The 26,411-nt window shown below is 42.0% G+C and overlaps 1 protein-coding gene across 4 annotated transcripts in view; it reads right to left on the reverse strand.

Annotated features, from left to right (window-relative positions):
- Window positions 1–314: 314 nt before the first annotated feature.
- IL23R (interleukin 23 receptor) overlaps window positions 315–26,411 on the reverse strand; it is a 37,869-nt gene continuing 11,772 nt past the window's right edge. Inside the window, exons 5-15 of one of the 4 annotated variants that reach the window (XM_037907440.2) lie at window positions 24,417–24,577; window positions 23,589–23,734; window positions 21,949–22,108; window positions 15,404–15,486; window positions 13,741–13,957; window positions 12,597–12,794; window positions 10,240–10,341; window positions 5,207–5,281; window positions 3,840–3,936; window positions 1,721–1,811; window positions 315–1,000 (exon numbers count right to left, since the gene is read on the reverse strand). In XM_037907440.2, coding sequence (XP_037763368.1) covers window positions 359–1,000; window positions 1,721–1,811; window positions 3,840–3,936; window positions 5,207–5,281; window positions 10,240–10,341; window positions 12,597–12,794; window positions 13,741–13,957; window positions 15,404–15,486; window positions 21,949–22,108; window positions 23,589–23,734; window positions 24,417–24,577 — 1,972 coding nt within the window. In that variant the 3' untranslated portion in view covers window positions 315–358. The remainder of the gene's footprint in view (window positions 1,001–1,720; window positions 1,812–3,839; window positions 3,937–5,206; window positions 5,282–10,239; window positions 10,342–12,596; window positions 12,795–13,740; window positions 13,958–15,403; window positions 15,487–21,948; window positions 22,109–23,588; window positions 23,735–24,416; window positions 24,578–26,411) is intronic. The other 3 variants (XM_043521124.1, XM_037907441.2, XM_043521125.1) reach the window with 3 other exon arrangements.

A 26,411-nucleotide genomic window follows, 5' to 3' on the forward strand; every position in this document is an offset into this window, starting at 1 on the left:
CTATAGCAACTATTTAACATGAGAATGACTTAGGATTTAGGATAGGAGAAGAATTCCATATCCAGTTAAAACTGCAAGGATACTGAAGCAGGCAGTCTATAATCCCCTACATTTGAATTCATCTCAGGCACATGATTTATACGCTTACTCTTCTGAAAAGCCAAGGAAATTTAATGACTACAAATGATTAGTGATTTATGGACCCAAAGTGTTTTATCTCATCCAAAAGTCTTTTGATTCCATTTAAGACAATGAACTTCAGATTTTGAATTAGGTTTTCAGTTCTCATGCTTGAAAATTCAGAGAGAGAGATGTATTATGGCCATAAAATAGTATTATTTCTTTATTGCAATTATTTCTATCGAAATAGTTTACCAACAGTTTGTGGAAAATAGGACTTTATACCTACGGATTCTTCAGTCACCGCTCCTAAGCAAGAGACCAGCTCATCTGGAACTAATGTCTGTTCTTGAACATTTTCAGTGGATAGTGGACTCTTCCACTGGTTTTCCAAAAGTGTATTAGGTTCTTCATCTGTTGTACTGAAAGGGTTGCTCTGTCCGCTTCTGTTGCTGTTTAAAATGAGGTTAATCTTCTCAAGTAAAAATGTATTGCTCCCAGTTCCTTCAGTATTCCACAAGGAAGTAACAGGACTTGTATAATCTTTTAAGAAAACATGTGTATCTTGGCTTGAGAGATATGTGTTTGGATCCAGTGCTTGGGACTGTGTTTCGTAAGCATTACTAAATTCGTTTCCCAGTGGGCTTCTGTTGGAAACCTGGGGCTTATAGCCATTGTTCTGCTCAGTGTCTGGAGTGCTGACAAGCAGTGAGTTTTGAGAGATGTCCATATGCTCAGTGGCCACTTTTCTGTTTCCCTTTTTGGTGTCTGTGGTCTTGCACTCCTCCTGCAGTGATGTCTCTAGTACTTCCGTAATGACTGGATCATTATTACCCAAGAACAACGGGGTGGAATCGCTACTCATTAAATCACTTTTTTCCTGAAAAAAAAATTAACAAATAGATAATATTTTGTAAATGGTAGAAATGTCACTGCTGTTTCCTGAGAGAGAGAGACAGGAGCGCAGATTCAAAATCCTACTCATTTCACCTATCCTTACTGTTCTCCCTTTCGGTCTCTTTCTTAGCATGTGTTACCATCATTTAACCACCTTCTGCAAAGGGAACTAGAGGGGAGGAGGAAAGGGAACAGGTGAGTGTGCCTGAATATTTTTCAACACACTTCAGGGCCAGTCCTGATTGTAGCACTATTATTTAATATTTAGGTTGCAGTAGAGTCTCCAGATCTCAACCAGGTTGGACCCCATGGTGCTAGGCACTGTACACACACACACAGAGATGACAGTTCCTCCCCCAAAGAGCTTGCAATCTGATTTCCAGAGCCACTCCAGAATGTCACTATGCTTGCTGTGGAATCACGGTGAGCCATGATTCATAACCACAGCATAACCTGTTCCAGATAGATTCATAGATTCCAAAGCCAGAAGGGATCATTGTTATAAACTAATCTGACCTCCTATTAATGCAGGCCATAGGACTTCCCTGAATTAATTCCTGTTTGAACCAGAGCATATCTATCAGAGAGAGAAGATTTCTCTCACTTTGGTCTGCATTTATTTGTCATAACTTTTTGCATATGGAGTTAAATTTGAGCTGTATAGAAAAATGAAAACAACTGGGATCTTGTTTTGAGTAGTTACCTGGAGTGATTTTACCACACTGCTATTTTCCACCTTAGGAAAATCTTCAGTCAGCCATTTTGGTGTCAATGATGCAAGTGCTGTGCTAACTCTTACATAAAATAAAATAAGTAAAAAGTTAGTGTATTGTATTAGTCACTTAGCAGGGTAAAATTGCCTCTGGACAGAGTGGCAATATGAGACCTATGCACAACTTATGTCTCACTTCAGCGGCATATAGGCCTTGCATTTGCCCTCTGCCCAACGGTGACATTTACCCTAGGAGTATTAAAGGCTCATTTACTTACAGTAATGTGATATAAATAATGGTGTGCTGTGAATTCTCAGAATTTTTTTGAAAACTGAATCCCATTTTCATCATAAAAATAATGTTGAAACCTCCTGGCAAATTTCAGTTTAAGTGCCCAGTTGAGTACCCCTTTCTCAGACTGAGTTCCCATAGAAGTCAGAGAAAGGTAAATGCTGAACAGGGCTCTTTGAAAACATGAAAGTAGCTTGGTAGATGCACACAAGTGAGTCAGGGCCTGATCCTGAAAGCCCTCCATACTTAGAATTCCTAAGGAAACCATGGAGAGCTCCATTTGCAGATTACATGTGGGACTGGGCCCAGAGAATATAGCTTGAATCCCACACATTTCCTATCCCTGTGATCAGTTTGATGCTAACAGACTGACTGAGCCTGAGGGATGGGGTAGGTTGAGTCTGGCTTCACCCCTGGGAAGGGGACAGTCTCTGGAAATTGCATAATGCTTACTCTGGTCTTATGTTAGGTGGCTGCTACTGAGGAGGCAGTATCCTCTCAGATTCAGCCTTTGCAGCTGTGTAGCCTCCAAGGCCCGTGGTGCTTCCACGAATCAAAAACCACAGAAGCCATTTAAGCCCTCGTGCAAAATGTATGGGTTTAAATTTACAGTGTTGCCAGCTGTCAGACTGGAAAAAACAAGAGGAAGAGGATGCATATGTTTCCTGATCTGTTGAGATTGGCTCAGGCACATGGTCAGAAAAACGGTGGAATTGAACCATGACTCTCTTACAATCAAAGCTGCTCTATAACCTGCACAAATGAAAATTACTTAAAAGAAACTTTAATTGAGCCAAACTTCCATTGATTTCACTGTGTGGTACAGTGTTCCTGAGGGAGTAGGAAGTCTCTGGTTTCAATTAAATGCTTTTATTTAACAGGTGCATCAACAGCAGAATAGATGAAACCTGATTCTGTGTTTGGTTCAGAGAACCCCTAAACACCATCTGTCCACATATTTCTCCTAAGCCTACTTTGTGTTAGTGCCATCCTTTGGATCATGCAGGTTAACTCCATATGCAGGTTAATCCACATTAGGAAAACCTTCAATCAGCCATTTTGGTGTTATGCCACAGGAGTCTGCTTGCCCAAGAACCAGAGCATTTCACTCAAGTTTCCTGTACAGGTGTGTTTGATGGAGCAGCGGATGGATTCCTAGATATCAATATCTTAGTGAAGCACAAGATTCAAATGTTGATGTCATTCACAGATAACATGCCCATTGTTCTGTGAAGTCCCTGGTTCGGAGGGAAGGAGCAGGGGATACAATACATTTGATACTGTGTCACTGGTGAAATGGATGTCAGGAAGTCTTTGTAAAATATTTTAACTGTTCTGACCGATTTTTCTTTCTGCTACCTCTCTCCCATGATCTCTTCCCGTTTCTAAATATCCTAATGTGGGATTTTGATAGGCAAGCTCTATTTAAGCAGTAATTTCCATTTATGCCTCAGCAATAAAGTTTTAAAAGATCAAATATAGGCCAACATGAGACCAAACTTAATTAGGGTTTGGATTAAGGTTTTTTCTTATTCTTTTTTTTGTATGCCTATTTTATGAAATACCCCTTGTTCTCTAAATATGGGCTTTACAGAGAAATGGTCAGATTATTTTGTGTTGTGATTATCTACCTTATTGTGTGTGGGGAAAAAAAAATCTAGGACATCTTTTGGCAACATATAATTATGAATGGGGAAAGTTGCCCTGGATAACAGGGGGCTGTACAAAACTGGATCAATTTCTATAATTCTAGGGTTTTCTGAGAGAGAGGTATATTCTGGAGACTAAGGGGGGAAAAAACTGAAAAGAAAGCAGTACCTTTTTCTAAGTGATTTTTTAAATATCAAAGTTAAGAAAACAATTGATAGTATGATCGCACCAGTGCCTATTCCCCAAAAAACTTCTCCATCATTATCTGAAAAAGGAGGGAAAAAAAGAGAATTAATCAAATAGCTTATATCTTAGGGAAGATTTTTTTTCTAGGCCCCAAACCTGAAAACATGTACACACGTGTGTGAGTTGTCCCATTGAGTTTAATGGGATTATTAACACACACAAAGTTATTAATGTGCATTAGGGTTTGCAGGATTGGGGCATTAACTTGTAAACCCTGGTGAGAGGACAAACCTTTTTCCAAAAATGAAGCTTAGAAAGGCTGAAGAAATCTTTCTTTCTTAAGAAATGTTGTTGGGCCCATTGCTCAGCTGACATATATCAGCATAGCTCCACTAAAGTCAATGGAGCGATATTGATTTACACCAGTTGAAAATCTGGGGTGAGATACACAAAATAGAATATTGAGTGCTTGATTCAGCCCATTTGTTTAAAAATGACAAAGCAAGGGAGATGAATGTGCACTGTTGTCCTAATTGTAGATTCCCTGTGCACCCCAAGCTCTCACTGTCTTCAGTGAGTGCAGGACCAGAGGCTAGAGGAGCAGCACACTTTACACTGCAGACTTCTGTACATTTGCTGCTGTGATCTGGCTGTGAGAAGCTAGCTGTGGAAGGGAGTTTCCAGGCAAGCACTTCTGAGAAATATGGCTATTGTGTTTAACCATTACCTACATATAAGAACAAATGTGTACACTCCTTTTAAATTGATCTTTTATTTGGTTTTGGCTGCCTGACTCTGAACCAGCAACACAGAAGTACCTTTATTGGTTACAACAAACCAGAAAAGTAACTGAGGTTAGTGTTACATGAGAAATAAACAAGTCTTTGGCTCAAATTCTGGAGTCAAAATAGCTCAGCCAACATGCCAATGGGTATGATCAGGAAATGCTATCTTATTCTTTGTCTAAGTTTCTCATATCTTAGCTGTTGTCACATACATTTAATTTTAAGTGTCTTAACAAAACAAAAAGACCTAAAGCATAATTGTTGCAATAGCATAGTATATACAACCTCATAGTATTATGCCCTAGACTAACCAACGTGTGTTGTTTGCTTTATAGGGCTGTAGCATTCTTGTACTGGTGAAAGGGTGTGTTTTTGGCTGGGCCATGTCTCCAGTAACAAACCAAGTGTTACTAACTTTTCACTTCTCTGCTATCACGTCACGAAACTGCCATCCCCTCTCACAGTCTCTGAGATACTATCGGTAGCACATAGTACAGCTAAAACCACCCACTTCTGGTCAAGTAGAAACTCTTGCTTACCCAGTCTGAAATACTATCTTCTTACCATAGGAAATCTCCCCTGTAGCTGTGGTGACGATTACAGGTTCAGTATAAATGCTTGTGTTTGGAAGCCTTTTCACTGAAATAATTCAATGAGGGAGAGAAAACAGTGTTGTGGTGACAACCTTACAGAATATGCTTCCTTTAAAAATTGGATCTAAAGTGCCTAAATCTGTTCAAAATGGCATTTAGGCACCCAAGACTGCTTAGGTGCTTTTTGAACATTTTACCCATGTCCTTACTGAAGGAAAAGAATAGAGCTGTTTACTCAAGCCCCAAGGCAGCTGTTAGCACCTATTTGCCTTGGTGCCCAAGCAATTCAGTATGGATTTTTGTAGACCTGCCTGGAATTTAGACACAAGTGCAGAATGCCCATACTTACCCTTTTCAGCTCCCCCACTCCGAACTGGATGGCTGCCTGAGATTTCTCTTACCAATGCTGACTGCCAGTAAATCAGTTGCCAAACATCCTTGTCTAGTGAGCCTCTTTGTATAATTTTTAAATGGTAAAAGAGAGACATCCCTACGCCACTGTGCTGTGACAGGATCCCATCAGAGAGATTTCATTAGCTTAGTGTGGATTTTGATGGCCAAGACCACAGACCAGTATGACAAATTGTACCACACAACTTGCCTTTATTTTAAAAAAACCCTATTTACAGCCATGGAGTCCCACATCTATGTCTATCTATCTATTTTAGGCCTCCATAATCTGGACTCCCAGGAGATGGAGAACACCCACTCAATCATTTTTCCCTGCAGTCAAAATGTCTGAGAAGAAGGACGCTGCAGCCTTGCCTGAATTTCTTTTGAATTCTTTTTGATATCATTCATTTTGACTGGCTGGATGCAGAGTGAAGGCCAGTGATTGTGCGTCGCTTCCATGGAAGGGAGCACATTTTTACTGAACAAAGTCATGAGCATGGTTTCTTGTTTTATTGTTGCAATTCCCTTGGCATCTCCATTTCCCTCAGCCAATAGGAGGTGTCTTTGATTCCACAGAAAACCTCTTCCTTTAATTTTTGAAGTTCCATTCTATGCTTCTCACTTTGTTTTTAAAGTTACAGTCAAACTCTGTGCCCCTAGACCTGGCAGTTCAGGCCAGCAAGTCCAACACTGATACGTTATTTTGAAGGACTTTTTAAAGCTAACAAAGAAGAGTTTACATATACAATTTATCCCTTTTTAACAAAATACCGTAAAGGTTCAAAACTCTGCATCTTATAATATCTTACAACAGGACAATATCTTTACACTAAGTCTTATAATAAAACGTTGTAAGAAGCAGAGTTGAATGACATCGAGATTTGAGCCATTGCTGTAGAGTAATGCAGTATTTTTTTTATAAAGGAAAAATATATTATAGGTTTACACATGAACATGTTCTGGATTTCGAGAACTGCTAATCCTGCTAATGATAAACATCATTACAAGATATATTGAATTCTGAACATATGTTTGATACTCAGGATATGAAATACCATTATAATACTGATTGAATACAAATGAGTCATCACTGTGGACAATTACAGTCCATGCACCGTATAATTTACTCTGTTCTTTGGTTCCTCTATTGTAGTCGTGCCTAGAACAACACAGTTAGTAATAATAATGGTCATATGTAGCGCGAAATCATTTTTCCCCTGTCACTGAGCACCACTTAAAAGAATTGTGGTTATCTTTAGATCTGTGCTCTATTTGGGTTAAGGACATGACCTTCACCTGATGTAATTTGTTGGCCTATGTGAAAACCCATTACATGAAGTTCAATTTTGTCAGGACTTGCTATTGTATGACGATTTTCACAATATATCATTTGTTAACACGAAGAACTATGGGGCGGGGGGAAGCTGTGGGTGTGGAACGAGAAATATATTGATTTATACATTCAAATATATTTAGCCAATATTAGTGGGTTGAGACAGAATTACTATATTCTACATGGAATGCTGCCATCATGTGGCTCAGGTGGAAAATGCAAATTATAACAATTTACCTGCACCATGGATGTTACTTAGAACTAGTTGAATCTGTTATTGCAAATAGTTTATCTGGTCACTTTGGCCCTTTCTTCTGTTCATGACCCAGTCCTGATTTCTAAGAATATATTTGGTTTTTGCAAGCATTCATAAAAGAGTTTATGCAAACTGATTTCCACAAAGTATTTCTTTCAACTATGTCTTTAACTACTTGTGAATCATAGTGTGTGTGGATGGTCACCAAAGGCATATGGCATTGTTTTTGTTCCCTGATTGGATGACTAAATACTCTTAAACTCGGGAATAATGAATGAATTATAAGAATAGCAAATAATGAGGTCTGGAATGAAGGAGCACCACAAGAGATCCTGAGGCTCTGGTTGTAGAGACTTGGCTAAACCCATAGTGGAGAGCCTTGCCACAGTCAGGAGGTCTGAGACTTTATCTTTGATTTCAGTTATTTGATGTCTATTCCTTTACCTGTTGGGAAACAGGGAACTGGTAAGGAAGCAATCCAGGAGTCAGCAATATGGCACTTTCAGGCACAGAACTTAGCTGCCTAACTTTGGGTCCTGGATCTGAACCCAGAGGAGAGGGCAGGCTTGGGTTTCCTTACCATCCCCAAGTGCAAAAGAAGTGATCCCGCTATGCCTGAGCCCGATCACAAAGGGGCACCTCTGGTGCGCACCCACCTGCACAGCACTCCTCCTCTCGTCATAAAAAAACTCACACATCACCTTTTCCGCTATTCAGCTGGCTCTCGTGCCAGTAGTTAACATTTCCTTTTTAAAATGTCTTGGTTAACCAAGACTTTGACGAGAAAGGAAGACTGCCAAACTCAGAGACTGATTTCTTCTTCTTCTCTGGACCTCCTCCACAACTGTTATATGAGATGAAATGTATGTGTCACAATATCACTGCTGTGTCAACTGTCAAACTATTTCATACAATCGTCTTGGTACTAGTTTCAGTGCAGTCTTTGATCTGACCTGTCATGAAGGCTGACATGGTTTATAGTCAAAGGTGGGAAGGGGACTAATTCATAAAAGAAGAAGAAACACTATTCACTTGTTTTTGCCCCAGTGTGATTCACATCTATATTACTTATTTTCCCAATGGACTTGAAATAGTTTTTACATTTTAAGGATTTACGAGCTTCCTAAATCAACTGTTAACAGAGACAAACCCATTTAACTAAGTGCTTTAGAGTAATTACAAAAAATCTCTTGGAAAACTGGGGTTGTGGATGACTGGGATAAATTATATATCTATATAACATATATCATTTACCCCAGTCATTTATAGCACATATTTGATTTCACATTTGTAGCTTAAAATCACAATATAAATATTGATATGTTCTAGCTCAACCAGAAGATATGGGCTTGATGCAGGAATTATCAGGTGATATTCTATGGCCTGTGTAATGCAGGAGGTCATACTAGATACTTTAATGGTCCTTTTTGGCCTTAAATCCTATGAATATATTACCGATATGTTCAGTAGTACCGATAACATTCTATACTTAGATCCTGTAGTGTCTTCAGCAGTGCAGCAAACATCACCCTAAGCCATGTCTTGTTGAGAGTTCAAGATTTAGTGTCTTGCTTATACTGATTCTCCCACCCCTCCACTCCCCCAGGAGTAGATGGAATATCTGCAGCCTGGTTAGTTCCTATGGGAACACGGTCTGCTGATCTAGTAACTAGATCACCACATTGGAGACAATCAATTTGTCTTTGAGGAAGGACAACACTGAAGACCGTGATCAAATAACTTTGAGTATTTACTTCCTCCTTGGTGGAAAACATTGGCAGGACTGCCCCCGAGAAAAATCCTGGCCAGAAACATAGCCAGTTTATCTTAGGGGCAATGTATGTAGAGCTTCAGGTAGCTCCTCTGGAAATATATTCAGAGCAGCATGAAAAATTATTTTGTGGCTTTATGGAAAAAAACACACATGTTGTCCTTGTCTCCGCTTATGGGTACAGTAGCTTTTCTTTCCCGAAGAAAACAGCCAGTAGAATTCTGATGGCCTCCAAAAGTGTGTCTCTATTGATCCAGAACAAAAGATCAGGTTTGGGCTTTGTGGACATTACAGATTTCATGAGTCCAAGCCAGGAGAAAACAGGACCCTTTCCCTTTGATTTGGGTGTGAAAGTATGTGGAGTAGCTGTAGGAGAGGGAAATACTTGTGTTCTCCCATATTGTTCTGAAGATCCCTGACTGGCTGTTGGCTTGTCCCAGTGTGTCACTTCAGCTGGTGGTCTGGCCAAGGATCAGTTGCACAAAACATCTTAATTAATGTTGTGCATCTGGTTCCCAAGCAGAACAGAGGTCAAAATAATGCTAGAGGCCACTCAATTATCCTACAAGGGAGGCAGGGGCATTCAGAATACTGGAAGTCATGCAAAGCTTTCTCTTATTTTTCTATATTTAGACCATGTAGGGCCTGGCCTGGGACCTACACAGCTGCTTCCTGAAGGGAGGTTAGGAAGCGTCACAGCTTCGTCATTTTCTCCCCATAATAATGATGGCGTTTCCCCACATTGCATGGGCTTTAATTGTCAAATGTGCCCCCAAAAGAAGCAAATTTTGTCCTCTTCCATTACAAAAAGTGAAAATTCTCCCCATGAACAAATCTGCAGATTCTAATGAAAATTCACAAACACATCAGTATTTGCACCATTTTGAAAAGTGAAAATTGATTCCCTTGAGCATCAGCTTTAATTATATTGTGTCCCATGAGCTACAAACTACATTATACCCACACAAAGGCAAAGTACAACTGTATTGACAAGGTCCCTGCTAGTGGTGTTCTGGTGTCCAAAGAAAACCGCCTTCCTTCAAACTCCTTCTAAAGTTCTGCTTTTCTCTATAGTTCAAGGAAGGTGGGAGAAAATTGATAGGTTTAGCCATAGTTTATAAAATCAAGTAACTCTACAAAATTGCCAAATCATGGAAAGATCTGGGGGAAGACTGTTTTCCATAAAAACCAAACACTGAAATGTTACTTCCATCCCAGCATGCAGTGACTTTACCACAAGAGCACACTTACCTAAATCTACCAGATAGAGTTGGCCAGGACATGGCTTGCTTATTCCATCATGATATACTGCATATACTGAAATGTTCATGTGAATTCCTGCTGTGATGTCGCCTGAAACGAGTGTTAGTGTTTTATTTAAAATTTCTGTGCAAGTTAAAGTTAAAACTGCAGAAAATCCTAATGGGATATTTAAAGAAAAGGTGAAAAGAGGCCTGGTCTGAATATATGGGAGCAGGAAGGAGCTAGGAATGCTTGAATTCTATTCCCATTACTCAGACTGACTATCCAGTTTGGGTCAAGTCACTTAACTAGAACTGGTCAGATTTTTTTGTGGGGGGTGGAAAACTTCATTTTTTTGCAGTGAAAAATCAACTACTGAATGATACACTCTGGGCTCTCCTTTTGGAGAGGGGAAGCAGTGCATCATGGGTGTCTTTGGCACCTTGCATCATGGGAAGATGTTGTCTGGCTGGGAAGCCTAGCCCATAGAGGACAATGGAGATGTGAGGCAAGTGAACAACACTTCCCAGGAGGCATTGCCTGTAGCAGCATGGCCAAACCTAAATATTTTGTGAGTTTGGCTGAAATATTTTCATTTTCGGGGCTTTTAAAATTAATGTATTTATATATTAATTTTTGACAAAAAATTCAAATTTTCTTGGAAACCTCTCTCTGCTTCCCCATCTCTAAGGGAAGAGCGCTCATTAACATTGCAGTGAAGATTAATTAGTTAATATCTGTAAAGTGCTTTGAAGATGAAAAGTCTTATGGATATTTGACACCACAGTGACTGGTGGTTTTAAAAAATGCCTAGAAAGAGAAGCATATTATTATTAACTTCGGAAGGAAATTACAGTTTAATACAGACTGAATATAGATAGCTAACTTATGTATGACAGATCTGTTCTGATACATAAAATTGGAGACGATTGTGTTGTGAGAGAATTTGGGTATCAAATTTTTCACCAGTAATAAAAACTATAGATCCAACCTTCCTGAATCTGCATTGCTGCAGATTTAGCCAAATTAATGCATTTGTGCATATGTGTCATAGCAAATTTTATAATCTCTGTGGTGACATATGGTTTAACAGATGGAAGAATTAATTAATTGTGTGTCAATTACAGAGGCTCTGTTTTCCCCACTGTACATTCCACTGTAAAGACCCTATTCGTTAACAGTTTATGGAAGGGATTTTAGTTTCATATTCATTTACATGTAATGTAATATGGCATCCAATGAGAAGATGACTACAAAGGATGTGTTCATTTTTTTAATTTATACAGCTGTATTTATTATGATGAAAGCAGCTACCAGTTTTCACTTGAATTTGGTTTCTCACATTTTCCTCATAATATATCAGTACAGAAACTTTTTTCCAACTAATACAGTTAACTGGAATCTCATACTAGGCTATATTGCTACACTGCTCAGGATACAGATCCATTATATGCAATTCATCAAGACTATGCCGACTGATTTTAGGGGAGTACATATGTCAATGATCACATGGAAATGTGGGGACCAGGAACACTTTGCTGGCAGGATCTGCATTCAACACAATGGAGAGACAAGGTGGGTGAGGTAATATCTTTTTTATTGGACCAACAGAAGTTGATGATGGTAAAAGAGACATGCTTTTGAGCTACATAGGGCTCTTCTTCTGGAGCTCGTCTCTTTCACCAATAGAAGTTGGTCCAATAAAAGACATTACTTCACCCACCTTGTCTGTCTGTCTGTCTCTCTCTCTCTCATATCCTGGGATCAAGATGGCTACAACAACACTGCATTCAGCAAAATGGGACACATACCACAATCCTTATTTTGCCGGATGCTCGACCTCAGTGGGAATTTTGCCTGAGAAACGCCTGCAGGTTTTGTCCCCTACAATTGTTCAGTAACAATAACCGCAGAAGACAGTTGTTGCCTCACATATTACTGCCTCCTCTCCTGTCCTTTCACTTTTTATAGACACATTTCCATATATACCACTCTTCGTTGCCCACGTATGACTTCATTCCTTCCCACAATCTAGCCAAGTTTCATGTCTTACTGCTTCTTTGTCTTCTCCCTCTTTGTGACTTGGTCCGTCCTTTCACAGAGCATCCTACATTTAGAACAGCCTCCCAATTAATTTCCCCAACCTCTTTCAGACCACGTAACTCTTCCTCCTGCCTATCTGCTACAAACATATACCTGCTCTCCTTTATCATATTTGTACTGTTAAAAGTACCAGAGAGCTGGGGCTCAATTTAAATTCACACTTCCTTTGTTTTCTTTTGTTGTATTTTGAGCTACAAGGCCTTGTGTACATCTATAGCGCTACAGAGAAAGTAAATAGCAAAAAGATTGTTACCATATCTTACCCTCTATATATGTAAATGTATCCTGGCTGGGGACTTTCTTCCATAAAAAATCGTGTTGCTGATTATGCTGAGCTGCAGAAATCCATTCAACTATGAACCACAGAACTGATCTTCCAGTGTATTTAGGCAGTTCCCATTTGACAGAGATTCCTCTGTTGTCATCATGGCTAATCTGCATGTTGATGGGGGATAGGAAATCTGCAAACGATGTAGGAGGAGTGATATGACTAAGGTGGGCCGGATCCTTCCAGTCATAGGAAGGCCCATTAAATGGCTCATTCTGCACAGGGAAACTGCCTATGCTCTGAAATAGTTTAAGAACTGATCTTGAAATGAGAGAGAGATTTTACACATACATGGAGCATTTTATATATTAAAGGCCCATTGTCGAGTTTATCGCACCTTCTCTCTCTGAAAATCTGTATCTGTTGCTTTTTACAAGAAATACCTCTGATTCTTCTAACAGAGAGACTCAAGAACAATCTGAATTTTCCACTTTATTTACCTAGTGCACTTTTTATTTAGTTATTTTCACTATATAACCCCTTTCACTTGCAGTGTCTGTGGGACTTTCCCTCGTTGCTGAGTGCAAGAAACATTTTAGAAAACAGGAAAATGTGGTTGTGGAAAACCACAGTCATTGGCCTGGGGAATCTGAGGCAGATGTAGACCCTGAAACTACTTCTAATTCCCTGTTGTTTTGTTTGTTTGTTTGTTTTAAATGATGAGATGTAAAGGTGAAACTGCCTTTATGGGAAATGAAAGGGGTTATTTTCACTAAGGTCCTGTGTACTTAAGGAAAACGCCCATGTTCTGAGACTGCTTTCAAGACCTAATTAAGCAGCACAGTTGTGTCAGCTGGAGCCAGCCAATACAGACAGCCCAAAACTTATTTTTAAACCTATTGTTGAACATTGTCAGAGAGGAACATTTGAAATATACGGCTGCTTATTGTCTCCAGGTCACACAGTCTGGCGTCTTCTGGAGAGCGCTAAGCTCATTTACAAAAAGGAGTGGGTGGGAGCAGAATTTCCAGAGGGTTTTCTCCAATTTAAAGCAATAAACAGAAGATTTCCCCCCCCCCTCCAGTTCTGACAAAATCAGATTTCAGTTAAAGCCAATGATGAAGTGTGCATAATCTTACCGTTAAAATTACTGTGCTCTTGGGTCACTGTTATACTGGCTGGCATGGAACTTCCCTTTGAATTATATGCAGTCACATGGATGGTACGCATTGCTGGGGAAACCAGAACTTTGCATTTGGTGTCTGATGTGTTACATAAGTTAATCATTTCTCCCCGGCTTTCATGGAACACAGTGTAACCCAGAATTCTTCCTCTGGCATCTTTTGGAGCGAGAGGCTGAAAACAATGGAAAATAAATGCCCTTATAGAACAGTGTGTTGTTTGCTGCCACTGAGGATTACATTCCTCAGTTCACCATCCCCACGCATAGTGCTCCGCATGAAATTGTAACTATGTGCCAAGAGTATTGTTAATTGACAGAGGATCTCAAAGGACTGGAGTGAGACTCATCAACTTAGCATGCAGAATACTCCGGAACAATTTCCTCTAAAGGAATAGACACAAACAAATTTTGCCTTAAGTTTCTACAGGCATGTCATTGTCTTTGTTCTCTTTCTTCCCTTGAACAAACTGGCTGGTTACTGCTTATACAAGGAAACCATCACTTTTCCTTGTATCTTTGAGCTCCCATATAACCAGGATGTGGAACACTCGCCGATGAGCCCTAATTTTGCTCGGCAGTAGAGCCACAAAACTAAAATCTCTTCCTTCCCCTTCTCCCTGAGCCCATAACTCTGCAGGGGAGACACCCTCACCCTCCCACACCCCCCTTATGTGGTATCAGGATCCAGGGGTGTATCTCCTCCCCCCCCAGGTGGGCTTGGGAGAAAGATGCAAAGACCAGCCAGCCAGAGGGGCAGAAACAGCCAAAGCAGGGACCTTTGTCCTTTTTGGAGAACTTTCTACAGTTTTGACAGGACTTCTCTGCTCTTTCGTGACTGGCTGCTTACTCCAGCCATCCCCCTCTCCCTCCTTCATAGGGTATGTCTACACTGCAATTAGACACCCACAGCTCAGCTGGCCCATGCCGTCTGGCTTGGGCTTGGGCTGCAGGGATGTTTCATTGCAGTGTCGGCTTCTGGGCTCAGGGTGGGACCTGGGCTCTAGGACCCTGTGGGTCTACACTGCAATGAAACAGCCCTGCAGCCCGAGCTAGCTGGCAGTGTAGATGTACCAATGGTCTCTCTTCATCCCAGCTTCACTCCTCTTACCTTCTTCTCCCTCTCCCTGTCCACCAGTGTCCCCTCTCCCTTCTACTTAGCTGATATCCTAACCCTCCTTCCCGGAAAAGTAGTGGCACTAACATGCTGTTTGCTGCCATCACACTGTTCCTGCTGCTGACGTATTCTGCCCCTACCCACCCTGTGTCTCTTTTGTCTACGTAGATTGTAAGGTCTTCAGGACAGGGGCTGGGTTTTTTTGTTCTGCGTCCATACAGCACCTAGGGAAACAGGGTCCTGGCCCACGACTGGGGCTCCTAGATGCTACAGTAATACAGTAATAATAAATGGTGTTTTAGAATCCCATAGACGTATTGGAGCATGAGCTTTCATGGGTGAATACCCAGAAGTGGGTATTTACCCATGGAAGCGTATGCTCCAATACGTCTGTTAGTCTATAAGGTGCCACAGGACTCTCTGCCGCTTTTACAGATCCAGACTAACACGGCTACCCCTCTGGTGCTTAGAATCCCATGTGGCTTGAAAAAGAAAATGGCATTACCTTTATCAAGACCGTGACTTCTCGGCTACCGTTCATGTATACTGGACCCATAACCCTCCACACATCCAGGATTTTAGAAGGTGCTGCATTCAAAGGAAGTACAGTAACTGAATCAGTGATTTCTGGTATTAACATTTAAATGAACAAGGTAATGGCCATGATTTGGTATGTGACTTAGTTCAGTTTTAAAATCAAATGAAATGGCATCAGCAAGTATTTTCAAAGCACCCCCTTGGGGGCATTCTGAGACACAGGCTCTGGCAGATATGTTTCTATAATCTTTCTAATAATAATTAAGAACTGAGCTGCCTTTAGTTTAGCTCCTTAAGACAGCAGGGAAGGAGTTGATGATGTCTGGTCTCAGGGACCTGCTGGTACACAGCATGTCTCTCACTGCCTTTCAGGCACCGTGTGAGCCCTATTTGTAACTGTGACCCGCTGGGGTCCACTCCCTTGTTTGTGTGGCTTTTTGTACCGTCTACCTGACTCCCCCACCCTGTCTGTATGAGTTGGAAACTGTCCTCTTCTATTGGTAGATAGTTCCCATGAGAATCCCAGGGTTTTCCTCTTAACTATATTTAGTGCCTTACCCAAACATCAGTGCATCTGATTTGGCTGACTTTTCAATTGAAGTTTTGTGGTTTGGTTTTATTGTTTGGTACTTATAGATGCTTTGTGATGGGCCCCCTACCAATGGATGATTCATGGAGTTTAAGGCCAGAAGGGACCATTAGATCTGCATCACAAGCCATATTTCACCCATTTACCATTGCATTAAGATAACTTGCCCAATAACTTGTGTTTGGCTAACTCCTATCTTTCAGAAAGGCATCCAGTCTTGATCTGAAGACACCAATAGATGGGGAATTCCCTTGGTAGTTTTTTCTAGTGATTAATCACCGTCATTGTTAAAAATCTGTGCCTAATTTCTAATTTGAATTTGTCTGACTTCAATTTCCCACCATTGGTTCTTGTTTTGCCTTTCTCCACTAAATTAAAGTATTTTCTCCTTGTTAAAGTATGTTGTCATCACAAGGTACTTGTACACTGTAATCAAGTCACTTCTCACTCTTTTTGATAAGCTAAACAGTTTGAGATTTCCAGACCTTGCATCATTTCTGTGGCTCTCTTCTATATCCTCTCCAATTTTTCAACATCCCGGTTAAAATGTGGACACCAGAACTGTACACAGTATTCCAGTACCAGACTCACCGATGCCATATACAGAGGTAAAATTGCCTTCTTACTCATACTTAGAGATCCAGGGATCACATTAGCCCTTTTTGCCATGTTATCACACTGGGAGCTCATGTTCAGTTGTTTTGTCCCCTAAATCCTTCTCAGAGTCACTGCTTTCTAGGATACAGCCCCCCATTCGGTAAGTGTGGCCTACATTCCTTGTTCCTAGATGTGTATTGTAACTTTGCATTTGACTACCTTAAAATGCATTTTCTTTGAATGGGCCTTTGATGGGGTGTCTACCCCACACAGGACTGGAAGGCGTTCAGATGGCCAGGAAGGCCAATTAACTCCACAGACTGCACCTGGAGGAGGAACCAGGGAGCAGGGGATTGACTGGGAACAGACGCAGGGCAGGAATAGGTGGGACTTCCATAAAGCCAAGGCGCATACAGCAGAAGGGGGAACCGGAGGGAAGGAGTCTCCAGTCGCTCCCTGGGAGAAGGGAGGTGTATCTGGGGCTAGAGACAAGTAGCTTAGTTACTCCCTGGGAAGAGGGCTGTGGCGTGGCAAGCCCAGAGCAGGGGGAGAGCCAGAGAGGGAGGCAAGGCTCAGGGGAAAGAGCAGTGAGGTATGGGGTAGGTCAAACCTTGGCTGCTGATGAGAAGGCCCCTGAGCCAGGACGTGGAGTAGAGGGCGGACCTGGGTCCCCCTACCAGCCACTGACAAAGTGGCACCAGTGGGGCAGTGAGGAGGAAGAGAGCCTGAGCCAATTTGCCAAGAGGGACTTTGATACTCTGGAAGGTGGAAACGTGTATGATGACCCAACCAGAGGGCCGAGTCACAAAGAGGAGGCTAATATCAGAGGGGTAGCCGTGTTAGTCTGTACCCACAAAAACAACGAGGAGTCGGGTGGCAGCTTAAAGACTAACAGATTTATTTGGGCATAAGCGTTCGTGGGTAAAAAACTACTTCTTCAGATGCATGGAGTGAAAGTTACAGATACAGGCATAGATATACTGGCACATGAAGAAGCGGGAGTTACCTTACAAGTGGAGCACCAGTGATAAGAAGGCCAATTCAGTCAGGGTGGATGTGGTTCGCTCCCAATAACTGATCTGGAGGTGTCAATACCAAGAGAGGGAAAATTGCTTTTGTAGTGATCCAGCCACTCCCAGTCCCTATTCAAGCCCAAATTAATGGTGTTAAGTTTGCAAATGAATTGTAGCTCTGCAGTTTCTCTTTGAAGTCTGTTTTTGAAGTTTTTGTTGTTGAAGGATGGCTACTTTTAAATCTGTTATTGAATGTCCAGGGAGATTGAAGTGTTCTCCCACTGGCTTTTGCATGTTACCATTCCTGATGTCTGATTTGTATACATTTATTCTTTTATGTAGAGACTGTCTGGTTTGGTCAATGTACATAGCAGAGGGGTATTGCTGGCACATGATGGCATATATCACATTAGTAGATGTGCAGGTGAATGAGCCCTTGATGGCGTGGTTGGGTCCTATGATGGTGTCACTCAAGTAGATATGGGGACAGAGTAGGCAATGGAGTTTGTTGCAGGGATTGGTTCCTGGGTTAGTGTTTCTGTGGTGTGGTGTGTAGTTGCTGGTGAGTATTTGCTTCAGGTTGGGGGGCTGTCTGTAAGCAAGGACTGGCCTGCCTCCCCAGGTCTGTGAGAGTGAGGGATCATTTTCCAGGATAGGTTGTAGATTGTTGATGATGTGCTGGAGAGGTTTTAGCTGGGGGCTGCACGTGATGACCAGTGGTCTTCTGTTATTTTCCTTTTGGGCCTGTCCTGTAGTAGGTGATTGGGTACCCGTCTCGCTCTGTCAATCTGTTTCCTCACTTCCCCAGGTGGGTATTGTAGTTTTAAGAATGCTTGATAAAGATCTTGTAGGTGTTTGTCTCTGACTGAGGGATTGGAGCAAATCTGGCTGTCTGGCTATTTGGACTCTCTCCTCAGACCCTATGCTACCAGCACTCCTAGCTGTCTTCGTTAACTTCCTAAGGAAACTACAATGCTTTGGTGATTGATCTTCCTGAAAACACCATCCTGGCCACCATGGATGTAGAAGCTCTTTACACCAATATTCCATACAAGGATGGACTACAAGCCAACAGGAATAGTATCCCTGATGAGGCCACAGCACACCTGGTGGCTGAGCTTTGTAACTTTCTCCTCACCCACAACCATTTCAGATTTGGAGACAACTTATACCTTCAAGTCAGCGGCACTGCTATGGGTACCCGCATGGCCCCACAGTATGCCAACATTTTTATGGATGACTTAGAGCAACGCTTCCTCAGCTCTCGTCCCCTAGTGCCCCTCCTCTACTTGCACTACATTGATGACATTTTCATCATATGAAAGGAGGCCCTTGAAGAATTCCAGCTGGCCACCCCACCATCAACCTCAGCCTGGACCAGCCAACACAAGAGATCTACTTCCTGGACACTGCAGTGCAAATAAGTGATGGTCACATAAACACCACCCCACTCCTGAAACCTACTGACCACTATTCTTATCTACATGCCTCCAGCTTCCATCCAGGACACATCACACGATCCATTGTCTACAGCCAAGCCCTAAGATACAACTGCATTTGCTCCAAGAACGTCACAGAATACCTGATGTGGCCAAAGTGGAGGTGGGTGGAGCTCAGGAGAAAGCAGAGGCTGCTGGAACATTAGAACCTTCTCTCTCAAAGGGGAGATGGGATATTTTGTGAGGTATCTGGTGGTTGCGAGAAAGCCATTTCCCATTGAGTAGGGTCCCTATGTGAAGGGGAGTTGAAGGAAATTAATACAAAGCCCCCTTCCCCCCCCTCCGGGGAATGTATGTAAATGCAAATGTAACCAACTAACCCTGTGACTGCGTTATTAAAACAGAATCTCGAATGCCCTGATCAACAGGGGTAGAGGCGAAGCAGGCATCACACCAGTGTATGGGGCTGGAATCAGGACGGTTCCAGGAAGAGTTGAGACGTCTGCTCCTATAACAGTTGGTGAAACATCACCTCTAGATGGAAGCAGAAATCAACCAGCAAGCTTTCTGGCTACTGACAATGCCAGACCCAGAATTAGCCAGCAGAGGGCACCAGCAAAACACTGCTGTGAGACCACTTCTTTCCTAGACGTGCTGTTAACTCCATTCGCCCATCAATTTGTGGGGCGTTTGCTTATGCTAACATGTGGAAAGTTACTGGGGTGTGTTTGCAGGATTGGGGGGGTTAATTTATAATTCTGTTCAGAATCAAGTGGCACTCTGCATGACAGCAGAGCACACAGAAACACTGAATAATCCAACTCGGCATAAGAATAGGATCAAATTAATTATGCGGGTGATATACCAGGAAATAGCCTCTGTTGTTTCAAAGATGAGGCACACTGCAAACAGGTAACTAGCATAGTGCCTTTATGACAAGTGTGTGAGTTCTACCATGGTTCATCTATCCTCCCTGGATGGAAGTACTCATGGTATCTTTGAAAAACTATATCCAGTAATGAGATGCTAATCAGGGGCCTGATCCAAAGCCTAATTAAGTAAATGGAAAGGTTCCCTTTGATGGCAGTGGCTTTGGCTCAAGCTTTGGATGGTGCTGCTGTATCATTCCTGCATGTGCCATGGATGGGAGGCAGTGATCTAAGGAAAGGTGTCACAGTGCATTGGCCAGGGCTGATGCCAGCTGCATTAGAGCAGAGGCAGAATGGGTACAGCAATTATTTTACTAGATCAGTTTAAAACACAGGACAGTAACTAGCACTGATACTCTGTGCACATATCAGTGCCTTTCATGTGAAGATCTTTATATACGTTAAGGCTCATAATGACCCTATGAGGTAGATGAGTATTGTACCCATCTAGCAGGTATGTACACTGAGGCGCAGAGAGGTTTAAATGATTTCCTATGTCATTGTCAAAGCCAGGAACACAATTGTGATATCCTGACTCCAAATCTCCTACTTTAACTATTAGATATGCTGTCTCCTTTGACTGATGTTGTTTGTAGTGTTGTCGAAGCCATGTTGGCCCCAGGATATTAGAGACAAAGTGGATGAGGTAATATCTTGTGTTGGAGAAAGAGGCAAGTTTTTGAGTTACAAATGACCTGAAGAAGAGCGCTGTGTAGCTCAAAATCTTGTCTCTTTCACCAACAGAAGTTGGCCCAATACAAGATATTACCTAGCCCACCTTGCGTCTCCATTGACTGAGTCATTTAAAAAATGGCACTAACTATTCTAATGACATCTATCCTGATTGGTTAAATGTCAGAAAAGGTTAAAGCCCAAACATTACAAAAAGTCAATCTCTTCTTTGCAGATACACTTGTATTTGTATTTTTGCGCGTGTGTTTGAATCCCAGGTGCAAACCTGGGTACTTGCATCTCTAGCTACCTAACTACAGCTGTCAAAAGGGAGGTCGCACCTCAGCCCTTCTTAAAAAATGTACCCTTTATGCTTTCAAGTGGGAAATGATGTGTCACATGCCATCATAAATATCTTTACAGTGGGCCTTTATTCCCCTGTAGCTTGCCAACCAGGAGGAATGGGAAGTGTTTGTAGCAAGAGAGATTGTCACACAGGGCATGGCTTAAGTGACTATTTTTTTACATTTAGTCTGATTAGAAAATCAAATGCTACATTCCTGTTTTACATGGTAAGGGACAAACCCTGGTCTCTTTGTTGGATTAAGGTGGAAGAAGATGTAAGGAGCATTCTTTATCACCATCATAGCACAGAGACAGGATTTCTCATCAGTGATTAAGAGCACTAAGAGGTGGGCCCAGCTAACATTCCCATTCCTTACACCCTGGCCCAAAGGGACTCTGATGAGCCAGCAGAGGTCCGGAATGGCTAGACTTCCAGCTGGCATGCGCTGACCAGGGAATCTGAACATAAGAATGGCCATACCAAAGGTCCATCTAACCCAGTATCCTGTCTTCCAACAGTGGCCAATGCCAGGTGCCTCAGAGGGAATGAACAGAACAGGTAATCATCAAGTGATCCACCCCCATATCACCCATTCCTAGCTTCTGGCAAATAGAGGCTGGGAACACCATCCCTGCCCATCCTGGCTAATAGCCATTGATGGACCTGTCCTCCATGAATTTATCTAGTTCTTTTTTGAACCCTGTTATAGTATATATAATCTGCTGCTCCAGTAAGGTACACCTGACAGTCCACTGATTCCCCCATGTTCCAATAGCAGGGTAACTGGAAGCCTGCACCATTCCACTCCCTTTGACAATTGCCCCAAACAAGGGGGTGATCTCATTCAAAGTTTTTAAAAAATGAGAAAAAGTGATGCATGACAGCAAGAGATGGAGAAATCCTCTTGTAAGCCTGGGTGTGAACTCACCTGCTTCTGGGGTTGTGTAAATAAAGGGCTCACTCCATCCACTCCAATAGCTTTTGGCAAGAATTAATCGGCATCTCACTTGAAACTCATACTCTGTGTTCGACTCCAGGCTGTAGTCTGTGTGTGGCCCTCTTGTCACATTTATGTCCCATTCTTTCATCTAAAATTGACAAACAATATAACTTTCCAAGCTATACTAACTAGCCTCATGAAATTAGACATTCTTTCAAAAACATGTACTGGCACCTATTAATGATGATATAACAATCCCCGCCCAAGTGGCCTAGCCCTGAGGGAGTAGGCCCCAGCCTCCCCAGAGGGCCTAGGAGTGCAGGATCAGTGTGGGCACTGCACCGTGCCTTAGCCTAGAGCTGTGTTCATGGCCAGCTCCTCATACCAATGTGGAGGGGGGCGTGGCCATGGCTGTCTGTCCTCCTTATCTGTTCTGGCTGGGTTTGCACCTCTGGGGGTGTCAGGAGGAAGCAGTGCTCCCCCAAATTGAGGGATTGGGATTGTGCCCCATCCCTCTGGCAGGGTGTGAGGGGTGGATAAAATTCTCCACATACACCCTGGCCCTTTTGCACGGTCAATCAAAGGCGGGGCACAATAGAGACCTAACAAGCTGATGTTAAATTGACCTACAAAAGCAGTCTCATCTCTTAGGGATCTTCTACATGGGACATTATACCAGTATGATGGTGTGAATTTAATCTGCAATAGTTATTCTGGTATAATTCCCCTGGCGGACACTCTTATTCTGGTATGAGTGGCTTTTCTAGCTCAGTTGGTCACTTTGGAAGTGATTTAAATTAAACTGTAACACTGGGAAATATCTTGAATATTGCGTTAATTTTTTCTTTGCTAGTATAGGGTTTATCTAAAGAATTCTGCAAGTACAGAGGTAAATTAATTTGAGTTACAAAGCAATGCAAATCTGCATGTGGCAGTGAGTGGTTGTTACTCAATAGTTCAGTTGGAGCCTCTCCCTTCCATATTACCTGTTCGAATCCAGCCTAAATTACAAATGCCCTAATGTAGTTAGTAATCTCATGGCTGTTTGAGAGTCTATGTGAAGCGACGAGGTGGTCTCAGTCCAGGTGTGAGTGGACAAGTCCACCGCACAAAACCAACATCACTAATTGACTCCTGGTAGGAGTTTCAGTGGAAAAGCTTAGAGTACCCCTCAGAGGAGGTGTCTCTAGGTTAGGTTTGATGCACACAAACAGGATAGTGCAAAGAAGCTTTCACCATCCTGCCACTGCTGTACCTGTCTGAATAAACAGAAGACTTCAGTCTCCAGGATTAGTAGCTTTGCACCTTTTACAAGTATTTAATTAATTTTAAAATGTTTTAAAAACAACCCCTCCAAATACCCTTGTTGTTATGGTGCTATTATGCCCGTAAGGAGGATGTGCAATCGCTTGCAAATCCTTGTTTCATAGACGTTCTCCTCTCCATATTTGAATACAGCAAATGACTGCATGGAAAAACGCCAGAGAATTGGTATCAATAATCTAGCCCAGCAATCTTTCACGCAGGGCCCAATCCTGCTCCCACTGAATGTAGTGGGAGTTTTGCCATTGATGTCAATGGGAACAGCAGCAGGCCCATGTTATGTAGTTGAAAAAGGGTTGCCTCACATGCCAAGTTTGGTCTGCCAGTGCTTTGTATCTCTCTTCACAATATACGTTCTCCATGGATGTTTGCTTTTTCCAGTGGAGCATGGTTTTCGGTGCTGAGCTGTCTGTAGTTTCAACATTGGTGACAACAGGTGTAGCTGGTATCACTAGAAGAGAGACAAAAGAATGGTGAATCTATTCTGAGCCCATGAAGAAAACGGTGCCAGTCTATCACTGTTAGGCTCTGCTATAATGATTTTTTAATACACTTTACTACAGAGGACATCTGTTCTCTCCTGAGAGAAATATATCTTGATTTTTCAGTTTAAGCTGCTAAAAAGCCCCGTCAGAGAAAAATCGCTGGACAATTTCACTGTCAGTTAAAGATAACTTTCCATTAATCAGTTTTATACTTTCATTAATGTACACTGGGAATTTAAAGTTGGAACTAACAGACAGGCAGTATGAGACTTGCTGTAATTGAAACGTACTACCAAATCACAGGCTTTGTGAGCCTCAGTGTCAAAGTACTTTACTCAAATCCAGCACATCGCAAAAAACTAAGGAGAGAGCATACTGACCAGTGAAAGAATATTGATGGAAAATACTACAGACCAACTTGAGAAGAACAAATAAGAGAGGGCCATAGGACAGTGTATCGAAATGTACATCAGCAGCTAGTTCCCTAATGTTAAACAGCACTCTATCAATTTATCACCGATGCGCTCAGAAATCTTCAGTACTGCACATCCATCTAGATGTAGATTTTACCACTTTGTTTAGGGTTTATTTTAGTTCATGCATATTACAACCTGCTTTCAAAGCCATTACTGAGATGCCACATGTTACCTAAATCCTCAAGGTTAACTTGCAGATGATCCGAATGTGCTGTGCCTAGGTCGTTTTTGGCTTGGACCCAAATAGAATACAGTTTGCCTCCTTGTAATTTGCTCAATGAAACGTTGAGCGCTGCATTCGAAGGAAATGCTTTCTCCTCCTCTGTCTGTAAACTAAAAAAGCAAAAAGCACTGGGGTAAATTCCGGGCCCCATTGAAGTCAATGGGAATTTTGTCATTGACTTCAATGAAGCAAGGAAAGAGACAGCACGAAAGCCAGTTTAAACCAATATACTTTAAAAACAAAAATCCCCGAGAATGGGGATGGTAGGGCCACCACATTGTGACAACGGTTTTGTCAGTCTTATCTCCTGCTGCAAATGCAGCCCAGCAGCTCATTTAAGATCAGTGGTATGATAATAAATTGATCCTCCTGCACTGTGGCAGTCTCCTACGTTCCCGAACAATCCCCAGTTGGTCACCCAGACCAAATAGGACGACTGTCGGGCTAGTGATGCCACCTTTTTCCTTAGCAATATATACCATTGCCAAATTGATACTGTTGTAGTAGCCTCTTTTCCTACTACTTCATTGCATCATAACCCCGTTATTTCTCATTTTGCCATCCATGTCCAGAATTCTAAACAAAAGGAAAGACGGTGATTTCTCATTCACTGGATACTTTTTTGTGAATCTTTGTACTGACAGTATTGTTTTTTCTGAATAAAATAGAACCTGGTGTATTCAGTTTTCATGGATCTACTTAGAAAGGTCCAAATTGACAGGTGAGAGCTAAGCAATGAGGAAGAATTCTGCAGTAAACACTACAGTATTTTAGCATTTATTTAAATTGTTGCTTTACTGTCTCAAGACATTGTGGTAGATTATAGCATCTCAAGACCTCTTACAGGGCTGGTTAAACAACTTGATACGATCTCTGGACAGTGGGTCCTTACTGACGAATAGAAACATATACATGCCATACATTTGAGGGTGGGAGGTTTACTCTATATTTCCTTCCTTTTCCACCCCACCCTTCTGTTTCTGACTTGCCTATTTCTCACTTTCCAATCCACAGTTTTTGATTAATCTGCGGGAAGTCAGTTTTCTCTCTGCTGTTAAGTTTCATGAGTATGTGTACGCTGTCGAAAGAGGATGGAACTCTAGAGGGCTGGGTTCAATTCCTGGCTCTGCCACAAACTTCCTGTGTGACCTAAGGCAAGTTACTTAACCTCTCTGTGTCTCATCTGTAAAATGAGGATATTATTTTCCTTTTCATCCTTTATCTGTCTTGTCTGTTTAGATTGTAAGGTCTTTGGGGCAGGAAACTATCTCTTGCTATGTGCATGTCTACACTATAATTGGAGGTGTGATTAAAGCTAGAATGAGTATGCCTACCCAAGCTGTAATCTAGCTAGCACAGCTAAAAATAGCAGTGAAGACACAGTGGCATGGACCCCAGAGCCGGCTGTACAAGCCTGCCTGGAACTCTGGGTACGTACCAGTAATGCTAGCCTGCAACGCTGACTGTGCCACCGTGTCTTCATGGCTCTTATTACCTTTGCTAGCTAGAGTAAAGATACAGTGCAGATGTGTGCACCAGAGCTGCAATTGCCCCTCCGATTTCAGTGTAGCTATACTGTGTTTGTACAATCCCTAGCACAATGGGGCCCTGATCTTGTTGGGAAGGCTAAGTGTTACAGATAATTAATGCTGCCTAGCACCTCCCAACAGAGCATGTGGCCCTTTTCTCCCACTGCACTACTCCAGTTTTACAGAGGGATAAGTCCATGGAGTTCTACGAGCATGAGATACGTCGGCATACAAGTAACATAACACAGTGATGGCTCAGGCCCATTGAGTAGAAAGCTGGCTTTTGTTTTACATTCTCGGTTTAGGTTTGACTAGAAACACGTGCTCAACTATGAGCCAAATAGCACTGATTAGACAAGTAATTACAACACTGAGCAGAAACCTAGGTCTTAAAAGATTTAAATCCTAAACACCA

The sequence above is a fragment of the Chelonia mydas genome, chromosome 8 (assembly GCF_015237465.2).
Source record: "Chelonia mydas isolate rCheMyd1 chromosome 8, rCheMyd1.pri.v2, whole genome shotgun sequence".
Classification (NCBI taxonomy): Eukaryota; Metazoa; Chordata; order Testudines; family Cheloniidae; genus Chelonia; species Chelonia mydas.